Source organism: Grammomys surdaster, unplaced genomic scaffold (assembly GCF_004785775.1).
Source record: "Grammomys surdaster isolate TR1022 unplaced genomic scaffold, NIH_TR_1.0 65, whole genome shotgun sequence".
Lineage (NCBI taxonomy): Eukaryota > Metazoa > Chordata > Mammalia > Rodentia > Muridae > Grammomys > Grammomys surdaster.
In genome coordinates, this window is record NW_021604567.1 from 19,253,577 (window position 1) to 19,276,206 (window position 22,630).

General features: G+C 42.9%; 2 protein-coding genes across 3 annotated transcripts in view; one reads left to right on the top strand and one right to left on the bottom strand.

Moving 5' to 3' along the window:
* The window catches only part of Ubac2 (UBA domain containing 2), a 145,719-nt gene that overhangs the window by 71,665 nt on the left and 51,424 nt on the right, over positions 1–22,630 (top strand). The window lies entirely within an intron of this gene.
* Positions 4,081–16,682, bottom strand: Gpr183 (G protein-coupled receptor 183). 2 transcript variants are annotated; one of them, XM_028772200.1, is made up of 3 exons: positions 16,553–16,682; positions 7,956–8,083; positions 4,081–6,653 (listed from the first exon to the last, which is right to left on the bottom strand). In XM_028772200.1, exon 3 carries the CDS (start codon positions 6,624–6,626, stop codon positions 5,553–5,555), a length of 1,074 nt encoding a protein of 357 aa, XP_028628033.1. In that variant the 5' UTR covers positions 6,627–6,653; positions 7,956–8,083; positions 16,553–16,682; the 3' UTR covers positions 4,081–5,552. The 2 variants fall into 2 exon arrangements, with proteins under 2 accessions (XP_028628033.1, XP_028628040.1); XM_028772207.1 differs by lacking the exon at positions 7,956–8,083.

The window sequence follows — 22,630 nt, forward strand, 5'->3', positions numbered from 1 at the left end:
GATACGTTTGCTAGTAGATGGCTAGAACTGAAGCTTTAGGTCTACACACTAGCGTGATATTTTCTTTGTTTTAAAATACCATACATCAAGTTCCAATTATGTGTCATAGACTGGAAAAGTTCAAACATGTTAAAGAAAGGACGATGGGTGATTTAGAGCAATCAACCAAGAATTAAAGGAAGGGCTATGATTTGGATGCAAGAATTAAACAGTGTAGAGAAAGCAGAACAATGCAGCCAGTGAAAACCAAGGATGTTTGCTCTTCAGATTGGCTCAGAAGGTGCATCCTGAGCAGGCAGGGGAATTAGGTCAGAAGGACTTTGAAAGTGGAAAATGTTCTTGACCATGGAGAACTTTTTGTCAGTCTTGGAGCATGGAATTATGGCCTAGTGGGGATGAGCCTAAGGGGAGAGCATGTTTGTGCACCAGAGCTGAGCAGTGACCATACTTTAGTGTCCTTATCTGTTAGTGGTTTTTCCTTCTGTCCAAGCAGGTTAAACAGAATTACACAGACTAGGCTAGCTTGTGTTGTAGTAACAAGTGCACCTGGAATCCCAGGGCTTAAGTGAACAAGTGGATCTCTTGCATCTGTACAACACAGGAAGATAGGGCCTGAGTGGGAGTCCTGTCCTTACTCAGGACCTTCTCTGTGGCAAGGTAGAAATGGTTGGAAGAGCAAGTCTCACTCATGTCTCATACATAAGCCACGAGTGACAGGTCACTTTCCCTGACCTCATGGGCCAGCAGTAGTCACACATACCACAGGGCACACATGCAAGGACACTGGAGGTGTCTCTTTTAAGGCTCTCAGAGGGACATGTGACTCTTTGTTTATGGCGCAAGTGTAGTGTGGGTGTAAGGACCCCAGAGCTCAAGCTGGCTCCCAACTGACTGAGGCTCTGAGCAAGTTCCCCACTTCCTTGGGCAGGCTAGCTTTCTAATGAGGAGGCCAGGGGTGTGCTTAGTAAGTTAAAACTTAGGCTGAGGGTGTAAATCAGTGGTGCATTTACATAGTGTGCTTGAGGTCCTAGTTTCCATCTCAGCACCTGCACCCCCACCCCAGCCTCCTCAGTGGAGCCTGAAGGAGCAAAAAATTCATAGCGCAATCTGCTGTGCAATAGTTGGTAGGTTAGATGGTTATTGGTGAATTCATCTGGCTTTCTGGATGGCATCCTAAAGATAGCCAGAGTTTCTGACTCTCAGTGAGGGCTTAGATGGAAAAGGCAGTAGTAACATAGGGGTGCAACAGTCAGCTTGTGGGTGTGGGTGTGTTGTGGCACTCTGAAGGATGAGCAGAGAACATTCAACTCTGATGACAGAGGAGGGAATTGGGTGCAGGTGATGAGGACAGCAGAGATGAGGTTTGTAGAGAAACTACGACTGTTCTTGGAAATGGAGTGAGGTTCAGATAAGGTGATGGAGGAAGATCCTTAGCACAGAAAGCCACAGGAAGTAGAAGCCTGGGGCCTAGTGAGAGACAGGAACTGCAGTGGTTCCTGGTGAGCATGTTCAGTAGGCAGTGGCTCCATCCTCCATGTGGCCTTGGTGTCTGGTCTCAGCGTGGTGAGGAGTGTAGTACACACAGTGACTATGTAGATTGACTGGATGCGTGGTAAGATTGGTGTGTGGTAAATGATGAAGCATAGTCATTCCTAGTTGTGGGCTTTGCTACAAAATGCCCATTGCTGTCAGTTGTAGGACCCTCAGAAGTCTGGCCGCCCCTCACTTCTTGTTTCTCATTCTTCACTTGAATACTCTACCAGCAGATTTTTATTTTTTTAGCTTTGCAGAAAATGACAAATTACAGCATGCTGGGAAGTTACCAAAATAGATAGTTTTAAGGGCTAATTTAAGGTGGGTGCTTCCCTTTTTATAGTTGCTTACTGCCTCTCCTGGCTGTTAGGACCATCACTTTTGCCTCCTAAAACACTAGACTATTTCCAAGCAGACCGGTCATACTGCTGTCTCTAGTTTTGTTGTTGATTTGTTGTTTAATGAGCTCTGGTTCTCCTCACGGCTAGTTTAACCTGAAGGATCTTCTAGTACGTGTGTATGTGTATCATCGGTCATTGGAGTAATTTCTTGTCATTGAGAAATTAAGAACTCGAGATTCCAGTGGCATTACAGTATTAGTAGTCATGCAGAGTATGTGCTGTTCAGTTAAGTGATTGTTTGAGATCTGTCTTTGTGCCTTCACGGTGTCAGGTTTCGTGGGTCCAGGTCCCAGGTCTTCCTGCAGCACACAGCCTGCAACCTCTGACCTCCCAGGGGTGAGTTGCCCTGTTGAAGGGTTTTGTAGTTTGCTGACCTAACATGGCAGTAAAGCCTCTCATGTCTGTATTTATTGTATATGATCAGTGGCTTCATAGCTAGTCAGTGGGATTAAGGCTCTCCTCCCAATCTTGCCTCTGATTGACTAGTTGCCTTTTCTGGATTTAGTGTGAACAAGCGTGTCTGCTCTTCATGTTCACAGAATTGTGGAAACCAAGAATGTGTAAATAAATGCAACTTACTTTATAAAATTCTGAGCTCTTCAAAGTAATCTGTTATTTACTGTCCTGAACTATCGTGTGTGTGTGTGTGTGTGTGTGTGTGTGTGTGTGTGTGTGTATGAATAAATGAGTTACAGACAGTTTTAAGCTGCCACATGTGTGCTGGGATTGAATTTGGGTCCTCTAGAAGAGCAACCAGTGTCCTCAATCACTAATTCATCTCTCCAGCCCCACATTTAACAGTTAAACTGAGTAGCTTTGAGAATTTTTAAATTAGCTGAATAATCCTTTTAGAAATAAAAGAGATTATAAAAGAGGAATTGGATTAGCTGAATAGCCATTCATTTTCCTAGATGAGTTTTTTTTTATAACTCCCTGTTATGTCAGTGTTAAAGCTTATCATGTTTATGTAGCAAATACTCGGTTTTGATGTCCAGGAGAGTTAAGTGCAAGGCCACTTCCTTTGTTGTCACAGAGTACACAAGTCAGTCAGCACTGCCCTTATGCACCAAGTGTTCCTTTGGTGAAGGGAATCTGCTAGGAGGAGAAGAAAGCTCCCTGAAGCAGAGGCGAGGAGGGCATGCCCAGGTCACGTGTGAACAGTTGCCTGGGATGGATGTGAGCACTGAAGGTTTGTAAATGGGGAGCTGATAGACCCGTAGAATTGAAAACACTGAATAGTTGAAAATAGGCTCACTGGTCACGACTTTGCCAGTGTGCCAGATGACAAGCTAGAGTCACTTACCTCTGGTAAGACGGAGGGAGAAGATGGAAAGCTTAACACACAGTATGTTTCACTCTTGTAAACTGTAATAGCACATGCTTTCTGCTTTGCAGGATCACAGACTTGGCCTGATGAGCATGGGTATCAGTTGTGAGGCAGAGCAAGTTGGTGTGTGTGATGATCTGTGCTCCATTGTGGTCATACAACTATGGAACTAACTTGCCTTAAGGGTTGGGGAAGTGAGGAATCTGTTTCTGATTTTCACTAGTGGACTCTTTCTAGAGATCTGGCTTAGCTTAGGCGACTAGTGCCACCCTGACAAAATGTAGTACTTTGGTCTTTCTGCCTTCATTTGGGAAGTTCATAGATGGGGTAAGGAAAGGCAGCAAGAGCCAAACTTGCACCTTCTCCATCAGACCAACTATGGGTTGTTAGTGGCTTTAAATCTGTGAAATTAACATAATTCAGATCTTACTGTACTCAATAAAGTTACAGTAGTGAGGATTAAGCTCACTTCAAGCTAGGTGCGATAGCAGACACCTGTAACCTCAGCACTTAGGAGGCTAACACAGGACATTTTATTTTTCTTTTAAGTAGGGGCTTGCTATAATACGTATATATAGCCCTAGTACAGGCTAACCTCTGACTCTCAGTAATTTTCCTTCCTTAGCCTCCCAGGTGTTGGGGTTACAAGTGTGTGCCTGAGGAAGATCTTTAGTTAAATGTTTGCCTGGGATACAAAGAGAGTTACAGGCCAACCTTGGGCTATGTAATGAGACTCTTGTTTCAAAAGACAAAGCGGATTAATTTTACTAAAATGAAATGTTTCCTGGGCATACAACTCAATAAAAATTGAAATTATGATTCATGGTATAGTGTTTTATTTCTTCACTATCATCTAAATTGGTATCATTGGCAAGTAAGATGTACTGTACTGGGGAAATTTCAGGGCTGGGGCAAAGCAAATTTGAGCAGGCAAACAGTGCTTAGGAACTTGGGAAGTCCATGCTGCCCATACTAAAGTAATTTCTGAGCAGGTGTGTAACATTACAGAGAATCTCAGCAGGACATGCTGCACACCTGTACTTCCATCACTAGGGAAGCAAGAGGCAGGAGGTTCATACACTGGTCTAAGGCTAGCCTGTCTACATAGAGAATTCCAGCCCTGCCAGACTCTATCTCAAAGAGGGAAAAATATTTTTTTGAGATAGCCCAGTGGTTAAGAGCACTAGCTGCTCTTCTGGAGGATCCATGTTTGATTTTCAGCACCTCTGTGATGGCACACAACCATCTGTAACTCTAGTCCCAAGGGATCTGACACCCTCTTCTGGCTTCTGCAGTCATTGTTCACATGTGGTTCACTAACTTGCATGCAGGGAAACATAAAATAAATTTTAAAAAAGGTTTTTATAAAAGGAAAAATTCCTGAAAACTACTCATTTATAAATTGTGCATTTACTTCCTGATCTCTTTATGCAAGTATGGCAGTTATAACTGTAATCCTCATTGTTCCAGTTCTCATAACCTGTCTACAGCTGTGTAGATACCAGGTACTACCATCTGAACAAAAGTCCTCTCCAGACTCAAGAAAACAAAGCATGTGTGCATACTTTCTGTTCCTAAGAAGAAGGTAGCACATGGATGTGTTTTCGTTGGACACCTGTATGGGAAGCCCCTGTCGTGTTTCAGAGCAGTGGTCTGAAGGCACTAACTGTCCTGGCTGCTCAGGGAAGGGCTTGATGCTTCTGTCGACTCTGTCATCACCAACATTTCTATCATTGCTCTTCAAATCTACCTTCCATTAATTATACTTGGAACTCCTGCTGGTAGTTGACAGTGTCGAATTAATAATACTCTTTTAGATCCTGTTCTTTATCTCACAAAATGTTCTTTAAAACAGTGGTCTCAGAACAAACCAAACAAACAAAAACATATTACTAAGGAGACAAAATCTAAAATTGAAAGAGGTGTAAATTAAGAAATATGTTCCATATATTACAGTATTAACATTTTTACACTGGCAATATACAGTGCAGTCAGTCTTCTTTCTTTTGCCAAACTATTGGCAAGAAATAGTAGTTTCACAGAGCGTTTCTTTTTACATTGAGACTTGTTACGATAGCCTTCCTTTATATATATATTTCATTTATGAAGTAGAACTTGTTTTTGTTGTTCCCTTGATCTGAACTGGATCTCAGTGTGTTGGCTGGTGGGGTGGCAGTGGGAATTTGTGCCCAGAGAGTTCAACTGGGAGGCATCCTGGCTGGGAGTGGAACAGTCAGTGGGCAGAGCCCATCCGGCCGGCAGCATACCGTGCTGTGAAGTCCCAGGCACCTTTACCTTCCATTGGAGGCCTTGGAGTGGATCATCATCTGCGACTCCGTCATTTCCCGTGAATTTTCTTCAGGGGCTGACCTCACTGCACTGGAGATTGACACGCTCACTTGACGTTTGAACATCTTCATGACCTTTCTCTTGTACCCTTTACATGCAAAGAAGTAGATGAAAGGGTCCATGCAGCAGTTGAAATTCATCAGGCACACTGTGAAGTGCAGAGAGATCTGGAAGGAATGTCTCGCTCCGCACTCCAGGGCTCCAGGGGAACAGAGTATCTTTATCATGTGCTGAATGATGGCCATGTGGTAGGGTGTGAAGCACAGGATGAACACAACGATGATGAGGATAATTGTGTTGAGAGCCTTTTTGTTCACACCAGATTTCTCGGTTAGTGGATTCTGCTTGGCAGTCCTGAAGAGTTTGCAGCAAATCTGAGAGTAGCACAGGAGAATGACTGCGAGAGGCAGCACATAGCCCAGCAGGCAGGCTCCAAGCAGAATCCACGGCAGAGATGCGGTCCCTTCAAAGTTTGGATATTCCATGCAAGTAGTCTTGTCTCCCTCCTGCTTAGACATCGGGTTGAGGAGCAGTGGCAGTGTTTGAGCAAAGACCAGAATCCAGACAAATATGCAAACACCCTTTGCATATTCGATTCTTTTAATCTTATTGTAGCGCAGAGGGTGCACCACAGCGAAGAAGCGGTCTATGCTCAAGCAAGTCATGAAGTTCACACCTGCGTACGTGTTGATATAGAACACCAGAGCAGTTATCCGGCACAGGGCATCACTGATCCTCCAATCAAAGCCCAGCGCATAGTAGACTATCCGAGTGGGTAAAGCTGTGGTAAACAGGATGTCGGAAATCACCAAGTTCATTGAGTAGAGAGTGGTCGAGTTGATTTTTTTTCTGTTTTGAACAATGACAACCAAGGCCAACAGGTTTCCCACCAGCCCAATGATGAAGACCAGGCTGTAATGCAAAGGCATTAATATCCTGGCTGTGCTGTGGTGTGCATAAAGATCACAGTTGTTGCCGTGAGAAGTTGCCAGTGCTGTAGTAAAATTGTTGGCCATTTCTGTATCCAGCAGTGATCAGAGTTACTAGGAGGAAAGCGAATGACGACTATTTAGCTAAAACTATTTAACTCAGCAATGCAGTCATTTATACATCTACTTTAAAAATTTCAGTGAGCAAATTCCCTCTGGAATAAACTGAGAATAAAATTTATGTGTTTACTTTTACAGTTAGTCGCTTTGGCAGAACTCGGGCAAAGGAAATGGAACCCTTTAAATAGGTCAAGTGTGTTTTGTAACCCCGGGGATCACACTAACTTCAGACAGAAATCCCCCTTTTTCTGAATCATGGTGTGGTTAAGAATAAAATCATGTGAAGTTCCCCACATTTTAGACAGTCATTAAACTTGGCTTTTAAATTGAATTTAGGTAGAGCTTTATTTTTTCTTTTCTTCAAAAATGCATATCACTGCTAGGAAATGAAACGTAGTGAAGTATGAACAGTATCTGATCTGTGTTAACGTAAAAAGTATGAGAAATAATCTTAGGTCATGTTAGGAACTGAAAGTTAAGCTCTCTTATGAAAAAGAAATAGTATTCATAACTAAAAGGAGAAAAATATATGTAGGGTGTATAACTATAACACTAGCTGCTCTGGAGGCTAAGGCAGGGGCATCACAAGTTTGAGGGCAGCTTGGCCATCTCAGTGAGACTCTTTCTCAAAATGGGAAAAAAAAAACAAGTCAGGTTCAAAGGGACTTTGAGTCTACCTCAGCAGTAGCATACTTCTCTTTCATGTGTGAGATTGAGTGTGTGTGGTAGAGGGACTCAAATAAAAAATTTTAAACTGGGCACACAGTATGTGTTGACCCTAGCAAGAGTAGTGTAATGTGGTGATTTGTGTCTTGCCTCAGTAGTAAATAAATCTCCATGGCAGTGTAGTTAGTGTTTTTTTCACTGTCTGGATTTTATTAGGCATCTGATGGATACTCCAGTTTTCCAAAGTGTTGAATCAGTATTCAGTGTATTAATGCATAATTTATGGAGCTACTCCCTTGGCACACATTTGGATTATTTAAGGTTTTTTTCTTGGTTGTAAATAATGCTAAGACTAATTTCAGGTCCTAAATTGGAAATCTAAAAATTCTGACAGTAAAATTTTATATAAGAAAGAGAGAGAGTGGCCATGAAAGTGGAGAAGCAGAGCAGTAAAATCTGTAATTATCTTAAAGAAACAAACACACTTCTCTGGAGACTATGTACATCTTATGTGGATGTCACTAGTCTTGAGGGAGTCCTTTCAGTGTCTGTTGCTGCTCCTGCTGCTGCTGTATCTTAAAGGGAAAGGACTCTATTGACGATTATTGAGAGCATTGACTCCAGACCTACCTGTGCCTGGCACTAGAGGACTGGGTTTCTGTTCACTTCTGACAGAGAAGAGGGATGCTCACTGGTGCTGGGCTCTGCCTGTGGTGTGACGTGTTGACAGCCGAGTCCTCACCGTATACAAATAAAACCTAAAGCAAGACCAAACAAAGCGAGAGGAAGCATCTTGTTGTCTCAGAGAAGACCGTAAAGGAAATGGGCAGGCTAAAGGATACAATGAGGATGGAGAATAGAAGATTTAAATGGATTGAACTTGCTGGTTACAGGGAAGACTGCCAGTTTGAAGGGGGTTTTTTGTTTTGTTTTGGTTTTGATTTTTTTCTTTGTTTTGTTTTGTTTTTAAATCCAGCTTATATTGCTTAAAGAAAATATAATTCAAAGAAATTCAGATAGGTTCAGAATAAAGCTGTGGGGGAATATATACCACCTAAGTCCTGATAACAGAGTAGACCACAATCAGAAAAGAAGGAAATTAAGGCAACTTTGATGCCAATAGGAATCTAGCCTTACTGCCAAAATTGAGGATAGGTGTCAGGCTGTGATACACGCCTTTGATCTCAGTACTCGGGAGACAGAGGCAGGCAGATCTTTGGGCTTAAAGTCAGCCTGATCTGCCGATGAGTTCCAGGACAGCCAAAGCTATACAGACAGACCCTGTCTCAAAAAGCAACTCCCTACCCCAAAAGACTCCACAAAGAACATAAAAGTAATTATGAGATGTATCTGTGCTGTCATAATTATAGGACAGTGATTATCATTTACAGGAGAAACATATCTATAATCATAATGGGCAGTCATGTGTTTTTGAATATCCTAGGTAAGAAAATCTAGGCACTGAAAACTTGCTCAACGTGATTCAAGAGTTAGTAGACTATGTGTAGAAGACATAAGCATGTCTCAGTCTCAGCCATCATAAGACATCCAGAAAGTTAGTATGGAGCAGACCACATGGCCCGAGGACAGCACAGCTAAACTATAAACCAATGACAAAGCAACAGACAGTGAATTTGGAAATGAAAAATATATGTATAAGAAACCTTTGACTTAAAGAAGATACCACATCAGAAATTTTTGAGATGCTTAAAATAAAGAGAAAGACTGAAAATAGATGTTTGCTGTACCACTTAAGAAGTCTGGGAGGAGCCTGATTTGTCCAGCAAAACCAGAAGTAAACAGAAAGTCAGATGTGAAATTAATGAAATGAAAAAGTGCAGGGAAGCTGCCCATTCACCTACCTTCCGCTGCTGTGTTAAGGAGGCAAGGATAGATACAGGACGAGTGTGTTAGACAAATCTTGGCACTGAGGAGCAGACATCAACAGCTCTGACAGATACTTTTCTAACTTCTGTGAGAATTTTTCCTCCTGAAAAATCTTACTTTCTACTTTTGAGGAGTTTTTCATAGCAAGTTCATGAAATGTGATCTCAAACATTGGGGTGTGGGTGGAGTTGCAGCATCTCCGTGTTAACCATTACTGTAAAGATGAGGAGAGCCATCTCAACACAAGAGAGGGAAGGGCAGCTGTTGTGTGTCAGCTTGCAGATGATGCCTGGGTGAGTCTGTGAGCTGTGTCTTAGCATCTGGTACAGCTAAAATTGGGAGTGTTTTCAAATAACTCAGGTATGGGAGTATTCCACCCAGTGTTGGCTGCAACAGGAAGATGCAAATGTGTGAACAGCTCAGATTCTCTCAGTAGATGACTTGTAGGGCGTTGTATGGTTCAGCTGTGCTATGGCATGTGAAAGTGACAAAGCAAGACTGTTTCTTGACTGGAAGTATGTTAAGGAAAGCTGATTGCATGATATGGTACTCTGAGGGAAAGTGAACACAAAGACGTGTGCAGACAAACACACAGAACGATGCCTGCTTGGATATTGTATGTGCCAACAGATAATACTGTATGAGTGATTGGGGACTTGTAGCCATACAGCCTAAATTCAGAACACTGAACGTAGATCGATTGATTGAAGTAAGATAATGACCTTGTTAATTGGAGGAAGAGGTGTTATTTTGCTCTTCTTGCAAGTTCGTCACCACCCAGTGTTCTTCACAGCTTATTCACATTTGTGCACACACTTAACTCTGCCTACCTACCTTTAAATTGTGTTTGGTAAGGACCTCATGTGGGCCTGAGAAGTTAAAGCTCATGTTGAGTCCTTCTCTGTAGTGCTACCTCCAGTCTTTTGAGGAGCAGCTGTCTCATGAGCCATTAAAGAACTGAGAGACTGCGGTTTCAGAGTACAGACTGCATGACATATGTGGTTAGCTTCCCCAGGGTAGATGAGGCAACCTTCCCAAGAGCAGGGGAAGCCAGTCCCAAGCAAGGCTGGGACAGGGATCTTAACTGACCACAGTTGGGCCAGAGCCAGCCAAAGGCAGCACTTTTAGAATATGGACATGTAAGCAGGATAGGTCAGAGAGTGGCTTCAGTAAAGCAGATGGAGATGGTTTGAAAATAGGCTTCTTTGGATACTTAGCAGCTTCTGGGGATTCAGTCTACATTTCCCTCAGTCCGTGTCTCTGTCTTTCCTGTGTTCTCAATGCTGTCATTTCAGTACACTTCATTATCTCCACATTAAGAGGAAAATCCTTTCACATCCTTAGCTGTTGTTACCCAATTCCTAAGGCAACAAATCTCAATTTATTATATGCCCTCAGAGTTAGAATTTGTTCTTTCCTTTAATCATCTTCTGGAATTACTCTCGTGAGGCTTAAGTTAGCTTCATACTTTTAGCAAACAGTACTTTTAGTGTTTTTAGTCTACATATGCTGGATCCCAGGAATGCAGAAACGAGAGGGTCTAGAACTGAAGAGATAGATAGTGTGGGGAATGTTGTGTGGCTCTTGTGAGGTCCTGGCTCAGCACTACCAGCTGTGTTTCTTCTTGTGCATGCCAGTGTCCTGCCTGCTTGTACTCAATGTGCTTGTATGGATCTCAATTTCTCCTTTTAATCATTCAAAGTACTTACATTTTAATGCACTTTAATTATTTCTCATTTTAATTATTCTTAGGTAGCAGCTTCTGACATGTTTAGAATATGTGTGTAAGCACACACACAAATATACCTATATACACATGTGTGCCTGAGTTAAACCTGAAAGTACTGTAATATGTCAGTGAACACACGGGAAAGCCCACAGAGTGTGTCTTAATCTGTTTCCCTTAGAACACTAATATTTACAAGAATTATAGTTTCAGTGCAATGCTTTTGATGACATTGTACACTTGACTATGTTCCACACACTAAGGGACAGGAATCAAGATGCTAACATCTTTCCCCAGGAGCACAGACAGTTACTGGGCTGTGTGAAACAGAATTAATTGTTCTTTAGGATCAACCCTCATGAGAAGCAGGGCATTCGTGGCATTGTGTATCTATCCTTCAATTCTAGGCCTTCAAATATTAAACAGGTATCGTTTCTACCTTCTCAGGATCTAGCATATATAGACTAAAAGCACTAAAAATATGAAAATATAAAACGGTGTGGTCTACTCCCAAACTCCCACTCCCCAGGAAGCCATCTTGTCATTCTCTGATTTTCCTGCTAAGCTGCAGAGATAGTCTCCTCTGTGTCTGTAATGTAACATTTGATCCTTCTGCTGTCCTGTTATCCTAACTTTGCCTCCCCTTTTAATTTAAGGCATCAACAATTCTCAGAATAAATGTTAGATTCCTTTCAATGTCTTCCCTGACATTCTTGAAAGTGGTGTGTGTGTGTGTGTGTGTGTGTGTGTATGCACGCATGTTTTTAAAATTTATTTCCTTGCCCATAGAGTTGCCAAAATTTCTCGAGATGTTATTTCATCTTTGCATAACCAGACATGTTGACATTAAGTGACAGTTTTTCTCTAGTCACAAAAGGGAGAAGGAAAAAAGTCCCCCTAAAACTCATTGATTAGTATTTAAGAAACTTGCTTAAGCTCTGATATAGTTTATACTCAGAAAAAGCTTACCGAAGAACCAACACAAAAGACTTTGGGCTTTTAAAGTTTTTGAAGTGTCACCATTTAACATTTATTCTGAGAATTATCAATGCCTTAAATAAAGAAGGAAGGCTCTGTTGTCTTCAGGGTTAACAGTGTTTTGAGCTGGTCAGGTGTGACCTCAAGATGGGGTTGGATTGAGATATGCCTTAGGCAGAGGGGTGAGTTCCTTGTGTATGAGCCAAAGAGGAAGCTGTGCTTTGAAGAAGAGCCAGGAGAGCAACTAAGAGCATGGAGACACAGAGAGAAGTTCTCAGTGTGGTGTTGATTAATCCAACTCTTCCCCAGTTGCTGTTGGCTTCCTTTTGGCTATTTTCTTGAGGAACGATAAGATTGTGGAAAAATGCTTAGAGTTGGGAGGAATAAAATGAACAGAAAAGCAAAGGGAACAGCTCACAGAGTGACTGAGTACCAAGGACATTGTCCTCTGAGGGAAGGAGAGCAGCACAGAGGTAGCTGAGGCTGTTTCGATGCCCTTGATAACAAACCTGAGGGAGAAGTCACCCTTGCTCTTTCTCTCATCAGCTAGCATTTGTCAAGTGTGTGGACAGAGCGTCTTTGTTCCTCTTTAAACATCGATGTCTGAGTTTAGCCCAGTATCAACACCAGCAGCACTAGGTCAGCATTTGTTCCTGCCCTGCTTTAGTTGACTGGACAGCTGCTGTGTGTGTGTTGTTTGCCTATAAAATGGGCAGGTAGCAAGTGATACGTCCAGCTTACCAAAGGAATACCTAATTCCATTGGCCTGATTGTTCATTCCCATGTGCTGTCAATAATCAGAACATGCCACAGTGACCTAGTTGAGAAAATGTATTATTCAGTGCTTTCTTTAGCATGGGATCAGTTTTGAATCCTGTTTGATAGCTTTGTTTCTGTCTGTCCACTATTGTCTCATTTTCTCTTATATCCTTCCCCTAAATTGAATAGATTGAGTTGGTTTTATTCAGGGTACAGTTGACCATGGTCAGCGTTTTGAGGGAAGCTCACTTTCTCTGGCTGTTGGAAGTGTGATGATTCAAGGAGCCACAAGATGAGCTTTGTGACACTGCAGCTGAGCCCATGAGACGGTTCATCTTTCAGGCTAAAGTGCCTGACTCAGTGGGTGCTCAGTGAAGACCAGCTGCATTGGAGAGCTACCTGCTGGAGCTAACGCAGTGTGCGGCGTCTGGGAGGATGCTAGATGGGTGAAAACTCTCACCTGTGGATCTGGACATATTCTAGATAACTTTTCTGTCATTTTTCAGACTTATTCCTCTTGTGGCTTTATCAAAGGTAATGATGTTGTGTGTAAGTTACTGTAAGAGTTAAACAGAGGCCACTATCGCACTCATTCCACACAAGGAAGGCAAGTGTGTGGGATTTTACAGGAGGGATCACTAGCCGCATAGTAGAAAGGCCTGTAATGAAGGAGTGTGTGCCTGATGCTCTTCCTCTTAGAGTGCTTCTAGAAATAGCCCGCACTTTGTACCCTCCCAGTTGAAGGGAGTTTCAGGCTTTAAGTTAAGCCTCCTTATTTTGTGGCTATTCTGAATTGAGAATGAGTTGAATCATTTTCTCAGAATACTTCAAGATTACATGGGAAGTCAGGGCTCTGTCCTTCCCCAGCCAGTGGGTCTTTTCCTGCAGCCCCTAACTCTGCCCTGTGCTCTGCACCCCCCCCCCCCCCCCCCGTCTATGTCCTTATCTGCCTGTGTGCCTTTCTGTGACGCTGCTGTCTGCAGTCCTTCCTCTCTTCTCTGTGCAGTGGCCTGATGGCCTTTTCCCTTAAGTCCCCCTTAGCTAGTACCCAGAGACCAAGGGCAGGCTGAAAGCTCAGCAGCACCTGTCCCTTATAACACGCCTCTGGGTCACTGCCATCTTCATTGACCCAGCCTCTGGCTCCTGCCAGAGCAATGCCTCTCTGTGTGGGTCTTTCATTTAGAAATCTGTGACTCTCTTCCTTCCCTGCATCATTAACATGACTCTTCACTAAAACTTCTTTGGAAAGCAGCTGCCCCAGGGAACTTCCTGACCTCTGCTCCCCTCTTCCTCTCCCACTCCACTCCAGGAAGGCAGAGAGTATTGTTGAGATTGTGGCTGTGTCTCTTTCCTGTGGAGCTCTGAGAGTGAGGGTGTGTGAGGGCAGTTCTTACACACCCAAAGATTGAAAAGAATGGCCAAGTCTCAGCTCATGAGTCCTTGCTCTCTGTCAGGAGACAGCAAGCATGATGGATAGTAATGGCTCCTAGTCAGACTCTGCCTTGGAGCACTCACTGAAGCCAAGGCAGAAGCGCCTAAGTGGCTAAAGTCACAGCTGTAGCTGCTAAGTTTAAACTCAGCTCTTTGCCGCCAGAAAAATCACATTCAATACAGGATGTATTATCCCTAGTTCCTGTTTCCAAGACAGAGATAAGTAGAAGTGGGTGGAAGGCAAGTAAAAACAGGAAGGTATTTCAGAACTTTCGACATAAAACTGCTCACTCGTGTCTGAGAAATGATGAAGAAGATAGGTGGACTTAAGTAAAGCAGTCATTAATGTATAGCATGTTTTAAGGTGAGTGCAGGAGAGTTGAGTATTTTGGGGTTTGTTTTGTTTTTAAGATAGGGTTTCCTGTGCTCCTGGCTAGCCTCAAACTGGCTACTATATGAGTGGAAGCTGGTCTTGAGCTCCTGATCTTCCTGCCTCTACCTCCCAAGTCTTGTGATTGAAGGAGTGTAACACCATGTCCACTAAGTAAAGATTTTATAAATGAGTTTATTATTTTTAACAATACTTCAGCAACAAAACATTTTGACTGCTATTTCAACTGAAGAGGAATCGAAGCTCAGCAAAGCTTTATGCTGCTGGTTTACCTTGTTCTGTTTTTAGGGCTAGATGACTATCTGACAATATGCTTTCTGCCCTTGTTGGACTGCCAGAACACCGAGTCTCTGTACCTCCACAGCATGCTGAGGACTCTGCATTGTGATCTAGTCTTGTAACCATGGCCAAGATGGCACAAACAGCCCAGGACAGACAGGAGGACATTGCCTACCTCCAGTATCTTGCCTTTTACTATGACAAAGAGAAGGGCCTCCCTATAAATATTTTCATTTCTTGGTGTCTGCAGGTCAGGATTAGGAAACTTGCATGTACATTTTATATCATAGACTGCTGTAGGCCGACCTATAGTAGCTCTCTAGTAAAAGTCTACCATGCATGCTTGGAAGGCCTGGAGTGAGCTCAGTTGTCACAGAGTTTACTCTGCTAGGTGACTGATCACAACACTAATTAACTCTAGGAAGCCCGCCAAAAGCTTACAAAAGGACTTATTACCACAGCCACCCACGTATCATACAAGCCGGCGAGCGAAGCTGCTTTGTGGAACCGTGTGCCCTAGCAGTTTTAGGTTCACAAAGCACCATTAAGCCCCAGAGACAAACACTCTGAGATACTAGAAAGCAAACCTAGAGGCTTTACATACACTGTTACAGAAAGCAGACATCTTCAGACAAGATCAAGAAAATAATTTGTAAGAAGTGATAGATAGGCCAAGGAACCCTTGCTCTTCTGATAGGCAGGGTGGGAGTGGTGTGAGTGTTCCAGCACCTACTCTGAGAGACAGTCGGAGAAAGACTTGGCAGAAACAGTTCTCCCCACTTTCTGAATGAAGCAATCAAAGCCAGAAACCTTCAGCAACGTGCGTGGGGCCGAGCAGTTCTAAATGATGGAGCCTGGGTTTAAGGACTAAGACCAAGCCCACCCTTAACGTTACACTCTCCTATACTCTGGGATACCCTTACCAGAGAGTACCAACACACCTTCGACGACCCCCAGTTTTCTTTAAAGGAAGTCCCTTCATGGCTTACATTCTGTTAGACATTTCTCTTAACTTCTGCTCTTACCCTGGAAATTGAGTTTTTAAATCACTACATATAATCTTTGTTTTACAATTCTTTTTCAACATTTTTAGAATATAAATGTGGAGGCTCATTTAGCATTACTGGTCACGTAATAATAGAAACCAAATAACAAATTTTATTTTTCACTTAAAATAGTTGGTCTTTAGAATGATTTTGCTTCTGAGGCAGCAGAGCCCAGGCTGATCAGTCATCTTTTGCTGGTGGGAGGATAAATTGATAAAATATTTTTACAAATTAGAAAATACTATTCTATATCTGATGCTTTAGAAAATAAACCCCTTACCCCGGAAAGTCTGCTGCTGATAGTCTGTCCTGAAAAAAGTTATTATCAGAAATACTTTTCTGTGCATAAATGCATGCCAGGTAGTCAGATGTAACGAGTTGTTTAAAATTAGACTAAATGGTTATATTGTATATAAACTATATCCAAATCCAGGAATGCTCTGTCTCAGCACCATTGTTCCTTTCTCTTTATAGTAAAGAATCCTGAGATGTTGATGTTATTTGCTGATATTTACTTGTATTGTGAGTTCATACCAGAGTTCATAAAATAATGTTTCATTCATTCCTTCCATCTCAGGAGCTACTTTGAGCTGCCAGTAACCTCAAGGAAATCTAAACAGCCAGCTATTACATCTAGTTATTTAATATATTCTTTTTCCTTCACTTTTGCCTTGAAACTTAGGTTTTCAAAGTATTCCTTAATTTAAAGAGAAGAATGTCAGGTACTTACATATCAGAGGATGGCTAGGGCTTCCGTTGTGACAGTCCGTGCTTGCCCAGACTGGAGTTAGCTAAGCTGGGCATGTTGCTTTAAGAGCAACTGAGCAGGCGTCCTTTTATGGTGGTGCCTTTTTCCTGTCATCCTGTGACTGAGCATAGCTGTGATCAGTTAACCTCACATATGCTACATGCTTTTTTTCAAATGGGAAGTGAAATTTTTTTTTCTGATACTGATTTTAAAAAACTATTCAAAAGCCCCTTGGACTTTGTAAATTGCTGATATCTATGGAACTTTAAAAAAAATTTCCATAAAGATTTAAGTAGGTCTTAAAGTTTTTTGAAGCAATAAACTTTTAAACAGAAAGAGGGAGAGGGGAGAGAGATAATATAGTTATTGGTGACTTTATGTTGATATTTTACATAAAGTTTAGGTTAAGGAAAAATGTCAAGTGTAATAGTGGTGTCTGTCTGGAAACATGGTAGTATCAGGAGTGTAGTGTAGTGTCTGAATTTGAACCGCTGTGTCAAAGATGGGTTTCTGTGGCTTTGGTGAGGGAGAAGGGCCTTCCTTGCATGTAAGTTAGTTAGATTTTCAGTGTCAAAGACAGCTGACTGACTCAGTGACAATGGACACATAAAGATTGAGGAGAGTTGAGAGACACGTTACTGATGAGTCTAGCCTCAGGTGCACAGTACCAGAGAGACCTGCTCTGGTTCCATGATGCTTTGAGCTCACTCCTTGAACTCAGAAGGTACCATTCTGCATATAGTGTTCTTGGCAAGCCAGAGAGTTGGCTGTCACTCATGCCCACTTGTGGTCTGGCCTGTCATACCTGGGTGCTGCTTTTGGAAGGACAGGACTCATTTGTGCTCGGGGCTGGGTGTGGAGGACAGTGATTGCATGTACAGAGAGTGTAGCCCTCACAGGACCGCAGCCCCACCTTCCTGCAGAGTGGGGTCTTACACTGCTTCTGTCACTTGTCCTTATTCTGGGGAATAGAAGATGGGTCCCTGAGGATGGGGGCTGCAGAGGATTTTCAAGCCAAACCCACAGACAGCTCTACCTTGTTTAAAATGGAATATGCTTTAAAAGGAAAAAAAGCACTTTGGTAAACTGGTTGATTTTGAGGGATTCTATAGGGAGAATTGAATCATTTTGATAGGAAATTGTAGCTTTTTGCCCCCAGAGGCCTTAAAAGTTTTTCAAAATCATATTTTATTTATTTTGTATGTGGGTGTTAGCGTACTTGCACATGTGCCTATAGCATGTGTGCCAGGGCATACATAGATCAGAGAACAACTTTTTGGGACAGATTCTTCAGATTCTGGATCCTAGGGATCAAAGGCTTGGGGACAAGTGACTGTCCTCTTAGCCATCTTAGCAACCTGTCAGTGGTGGACGCCCTCTTGGCCTAGGCTTCTGTAAAATTGCCTTTCAGTTGTGCTGTTAAAGGTCTGCAGAGGAAAACCGAAGAGCAAGCACCAAGTCAGTGGAATTCTTGGACACTCATTTGTTATGTATACAATAAAGGCAAGTGAGAGCCAAGATAAGTCACCCTTATGACGAGGATGCAAAGGCTTTGTGACTTGATAGGGTAAACTTGGCATAACCTGGAACCAGTTCACTTTATACACCATTGAGGGCCCAGGATGTGGCCTAGTGCAGATAGTATTAGTGTGTGCCAGGCCCTGGCTTATATACCTAGCACTACATATAAGCAAAATGGGATTGGCACATACTAAGAATTTTCAGTTTGTTGAAAGGCCATCTTAGTGGAATACTTTTTGAAGGCCCAGCTAGTTAAAGCAGGTTTTATGGCAAATAGAATCCATCTTTTTTTTTTTTTTTAAAGACAAGATGGCTGGCCCAGGATTCATAGAAATCAGCCTGCCTCTCCCTTCTGAGTACCAGGATTAAAGGTGTACGCCTCCAAGCCTGATGGATCCAGCCTATTTTTGGTATAAGAAGTGTATGAAGAAGAGCTAGAAGCCTGCAGATGCTGCATGGGAGATAAAACACTAAGCTCGTTCTGTTGTTGAAAGTTACAATGCTGTCTTTAGCAGTGGCCGTACTGTACCAGCGAAGTCAGTGTTCCATAGAAGTGAGGTGGACATCTGTGTAAAGTGTTTTCTTTGCTCTCTCAAGTGTAGTCATGAGTGGGTCATGAGTGTGGAGTAGGTACTCAGTAATTAGTAATGATACTAAAGGAATAAATCAGTTATCTCCTAACTGATTCTTTCTCTTCTGTGCTTCTAGCTCTTTGCTTAAGATAAGGCTCTCACTTAAGATAAGGCTCCCAGAAGTTAGCTGTTGACACTACCTAAAAGGTCACTATGAATGACTGTTGCCAGTGTAAAGAACAGATGTTGTCAGAAAATAAGGAAAAGGGAAAAACTGGTCAGTGACTAATAACATTATGGTATTTTGTGACGCCTTGTGTATATAGAAATAGCAACACAAAATTTCAGCAAAACAACCCAGATAGTCCTGTTTAAAATGTGTGCCTTTGCACTGTTCCCACATGTGGTCTCCTACTTAGTCATCATTGAAGTGGTACAGTGATTAGTGTCTAAGGACTTTTTGCACTTCTTCCCTTGCTGGATAAGATACAAGCTGTGGGCACTGAAATTACTGTCATTTACTTTCTGGGAGGGTGGAGGTTATATTGAATTGTGACCTCAAGCAAGAGCTGTGCTTCAGGCTGTTTGATGACATTATTTTTATGTTGCATTTGTTGATAAATGTAAAGAGAAAGCTCCTGTGAGTTGAGAAGCTGCAGATGTGGTTGGGGGTGGGGAAGAGGACAAGGGAGCCCCAGTGCAACTGTTTAATAAAGTAGGGTTTTCTTATTTTTTTAAGTTTTTTTTTATTATTTTAAGTTATGTGTCTGTGTAAGTGAATGTTATATATGTGCAAGTGCCTATAGAAGCCAGAAGAGGGTGTGTGATTGTAGTTGGAGTTACAAGCAGTTGTAACACCGGATGTTAGTGCTGAGGACTAAACTCTGGTCCTTGGGTGAACAGCAAGCCCTATTGGCACAGAGTCTGTCCCTGAGGGTTTGGTATTTCTCAGAGAATACCAGGCCATTGTCTTGTTATGTGTGTTGAATTTTCTGTTTGTTTTTGATTGATTGATTGTTTGTTTTTGAGACAGGGTCTTAATATGTATCTCTGCCTGGTTTCCAATTTACAGAGATCCTCCTGCTTCTGTCTCTCAAGTGCTGAGATAAAAGGTGTACCGTCACACCTAGCCTTAACAAACCATATTCTGAGTACAGACATGAAACTTTGCTTTAATCCTATTAAAAGTGATGAAATTAGAAAATGTTTTTTAATTATAAATTTATATGTGAGTGTTCTGCTTACTTGTATACCTACCTGTTCATGTGTGTTACGGATGGTTGTGAGCCACCACACGTGTGCTGGGAATCGAGCCCAGGTTCTCTGTAAGAACAAGTGTTCTTAACTGCTGAACCTCCCCCCCCCCCCCGTGTGTGTGTGTGTGTGTGTGTGTGTGTGTGTAATAAAAAGGCTAAGTTCTGCTATGCTTTTCTTCCATTTCTTTAACTTGTTATTGATCCTTTGTGAATGTCACACTATGCACCCGGTTCCACTCCTCTCATCCCTTAATAACCTCCTTCTATCCTTGCAGTTTCCCCTAAAAGAAAGTAAAGAATAAAGATAATGCAAAACAAACAAATCTTGTCCTGTCAGATGTAGTGTCACAGTGTCCCACAGTATACCCTTTTGTCCAAACCTCTTTACTTGCAGATGTTCACTGAATGAGTCCTTGGACTAGTTCGAGGCCTCTGGCTTCTGTCACACTATCAATACTAGATGAGGGAGAGGCCCTGGACTCCTCTTGGATCTCCTGTTGTTGCCCTGTGTCATCGAGATCCCACAGCTTTGGGTCTGCAGGACCAGCCCCTTTGCATGCTCCAGCAGTTCACAGATTCATAGATGGAGTAGCTGTTGGGCTAGGCTAACTCAAAGCCCTGGATCTAGGCCTGGGTGGTAGCCAGGTTGGTTAGCCTCCCAGCTCTCCCACACTCATGCCACCAGGGCCAGCTCTACTGTGCTGCCCAAGTGCAGGGAGTGCTGCAGCTAGCCAGGAGTGGGGCCAGCTCTCCCACCAGTTAGGGACAGCTCTGTGCAGCCGTTGGATATCAACATGGTCCCAGGTGGCAGCCCAGACCAGGGACATCCACATGGTCTTTGGTGGTGACATAGGCCATGAACACACACTCCTGTTGCTGCATAGCCATAGACCCAGACATGGCCTCATTGGCAGCCCTGGCTGCGACCTCACCATGGCCATATGTGTCAGGGCTGGCTACTCACAGCAGGCTGTTCCCCTCTACCCTCGTCTCCAGTTACACCTCTCTTCATAATGCTCAAACCATTTCACTTCTTTTTCCGTCCCACCTCTCCACCACATACTTGCACATGGTAGTGACTCCCCTGTGAGCGGGCCACTAGGTTGGCAGGCCTTCATGCTCATGCTACATGACAGCAGGCCACTATTGTAGTATAAGGGAAGATTTATTTGTTGTACAAATTTGTGTTGAGAATGATCAGCTCTGAAGAGTGAGAAAAAGTGACCAACAAAACAGCCAGAGTTAGTTAGGCAGTGAGATGTCTCTGCCCAGTGACCTGACTTCAATCCCTGGAACCCACAGTGGAAAGAGAACTCCCAGAGTTGTCCTCTGACACCCACTCATGTTCTGTGGCACACACTCTCCCTTCCCCACAATAGCAATATTTTTCTAAATATTTAAAGGCCAATGTCCCTGTCTTGTTTTTGTGTTCTGAGTGGGAAGAGAGGTGCTGCGTGAGTGGCTTCCACAGATTGGGGGGTTGGGAGGTACCAGGAGAAAGCTGGGCTGGTAGGGAACACAGAGTAGGATGGAGTTGTGGTCTGGGAGGGCTGCTCTGCTCTGCACAAATTGCTGCTGTCAAAGCTGAGGAACAGGTGTGGGAGCGGGCACCATGGGGCCATGTTTGAATTTGGGATTTACTGAGGTAGGGTGCCCTTGGAGGTTTTTAAGCCTACAGGTGACTAACTTGTTCTCCTGGATGAAAAGAAAGCATAGCTGCTTAATCAGCTGTGTTTAGGGCAGGGTTAGGCAAATGCTGTTGTTTTGTATGGCATTAGAAGTTGCTTTGTTTTTAATCCACCAAAGAGCCATAGGTGGGGGAGCTGTAAGTTAGATGTTCCATCCATTGGGCCTGGGCTCCTCATTTAGAATAAGGAATTATGCTGGTCTAGCAAATTTTCCTATGGTTCATCACCTCACTAGCCCTGGGAAAATGGCTGCATTCCAGTACCCAGAATGATATTCCTTCAGCTGAGTGGACCTTAGATGCAACTGGACAGCTGTTGTTTGCCACTTCTTGCACCTTTACGCATATTTTGCCATCCAAGTAATTGTCATAGTTCATAGATATTGCAGCTGGGTAGTGCTGTTTAATTACCCCTCCCCTTGCCCCAAGCTTGGCAGCTTGCATAGTGTTTTCTAGAACCACAGAAGTTAGACCACAAGAAAGAGGCTTTCAGGTCAGATCAAGCTCAAGTCACCAAAGACCCCGTGTGTCCTGTGGTATCTTCAGCAGTAGAGGCTCAGCCTCAGCCTCTGAGAGGCAACCCAGGGCTATGTTAATAATCCCTACTGTTGCCGACCCTGACCAATCCTTCTAAAGGAGGTTTCTTGTATCTGGCCCTAGGGTTTTGTTAGTCTATGGTCCTTGTGGAGAACATTGTCAGCCCAAGTAGCTTACTTTTCTTTAAGATAAATGTGCCTCTGTGTGTGTGTGTGTGTGTGTGTGTGTGTGTGTGTGTGTGTATACTTAATGTATACATTGTATATAATGTTAGGTGCATATAAAGTGCCATAATTAATTCCTCGAGGCTTTATCATCAAACAGCCTTAATGTTACTTTCCTCTTCTTCTGTTTTGCCGTCCCTCCCTCTCCTCCAGTTAGAGGTCTCCCAACATTATTAGTCCATATTCCACATCATATCACTGTATTCAGTATTCTTTTTGTTCAGCATTGCTTTGGCTCTCCAGCATTTTCTGGTTCCATATGA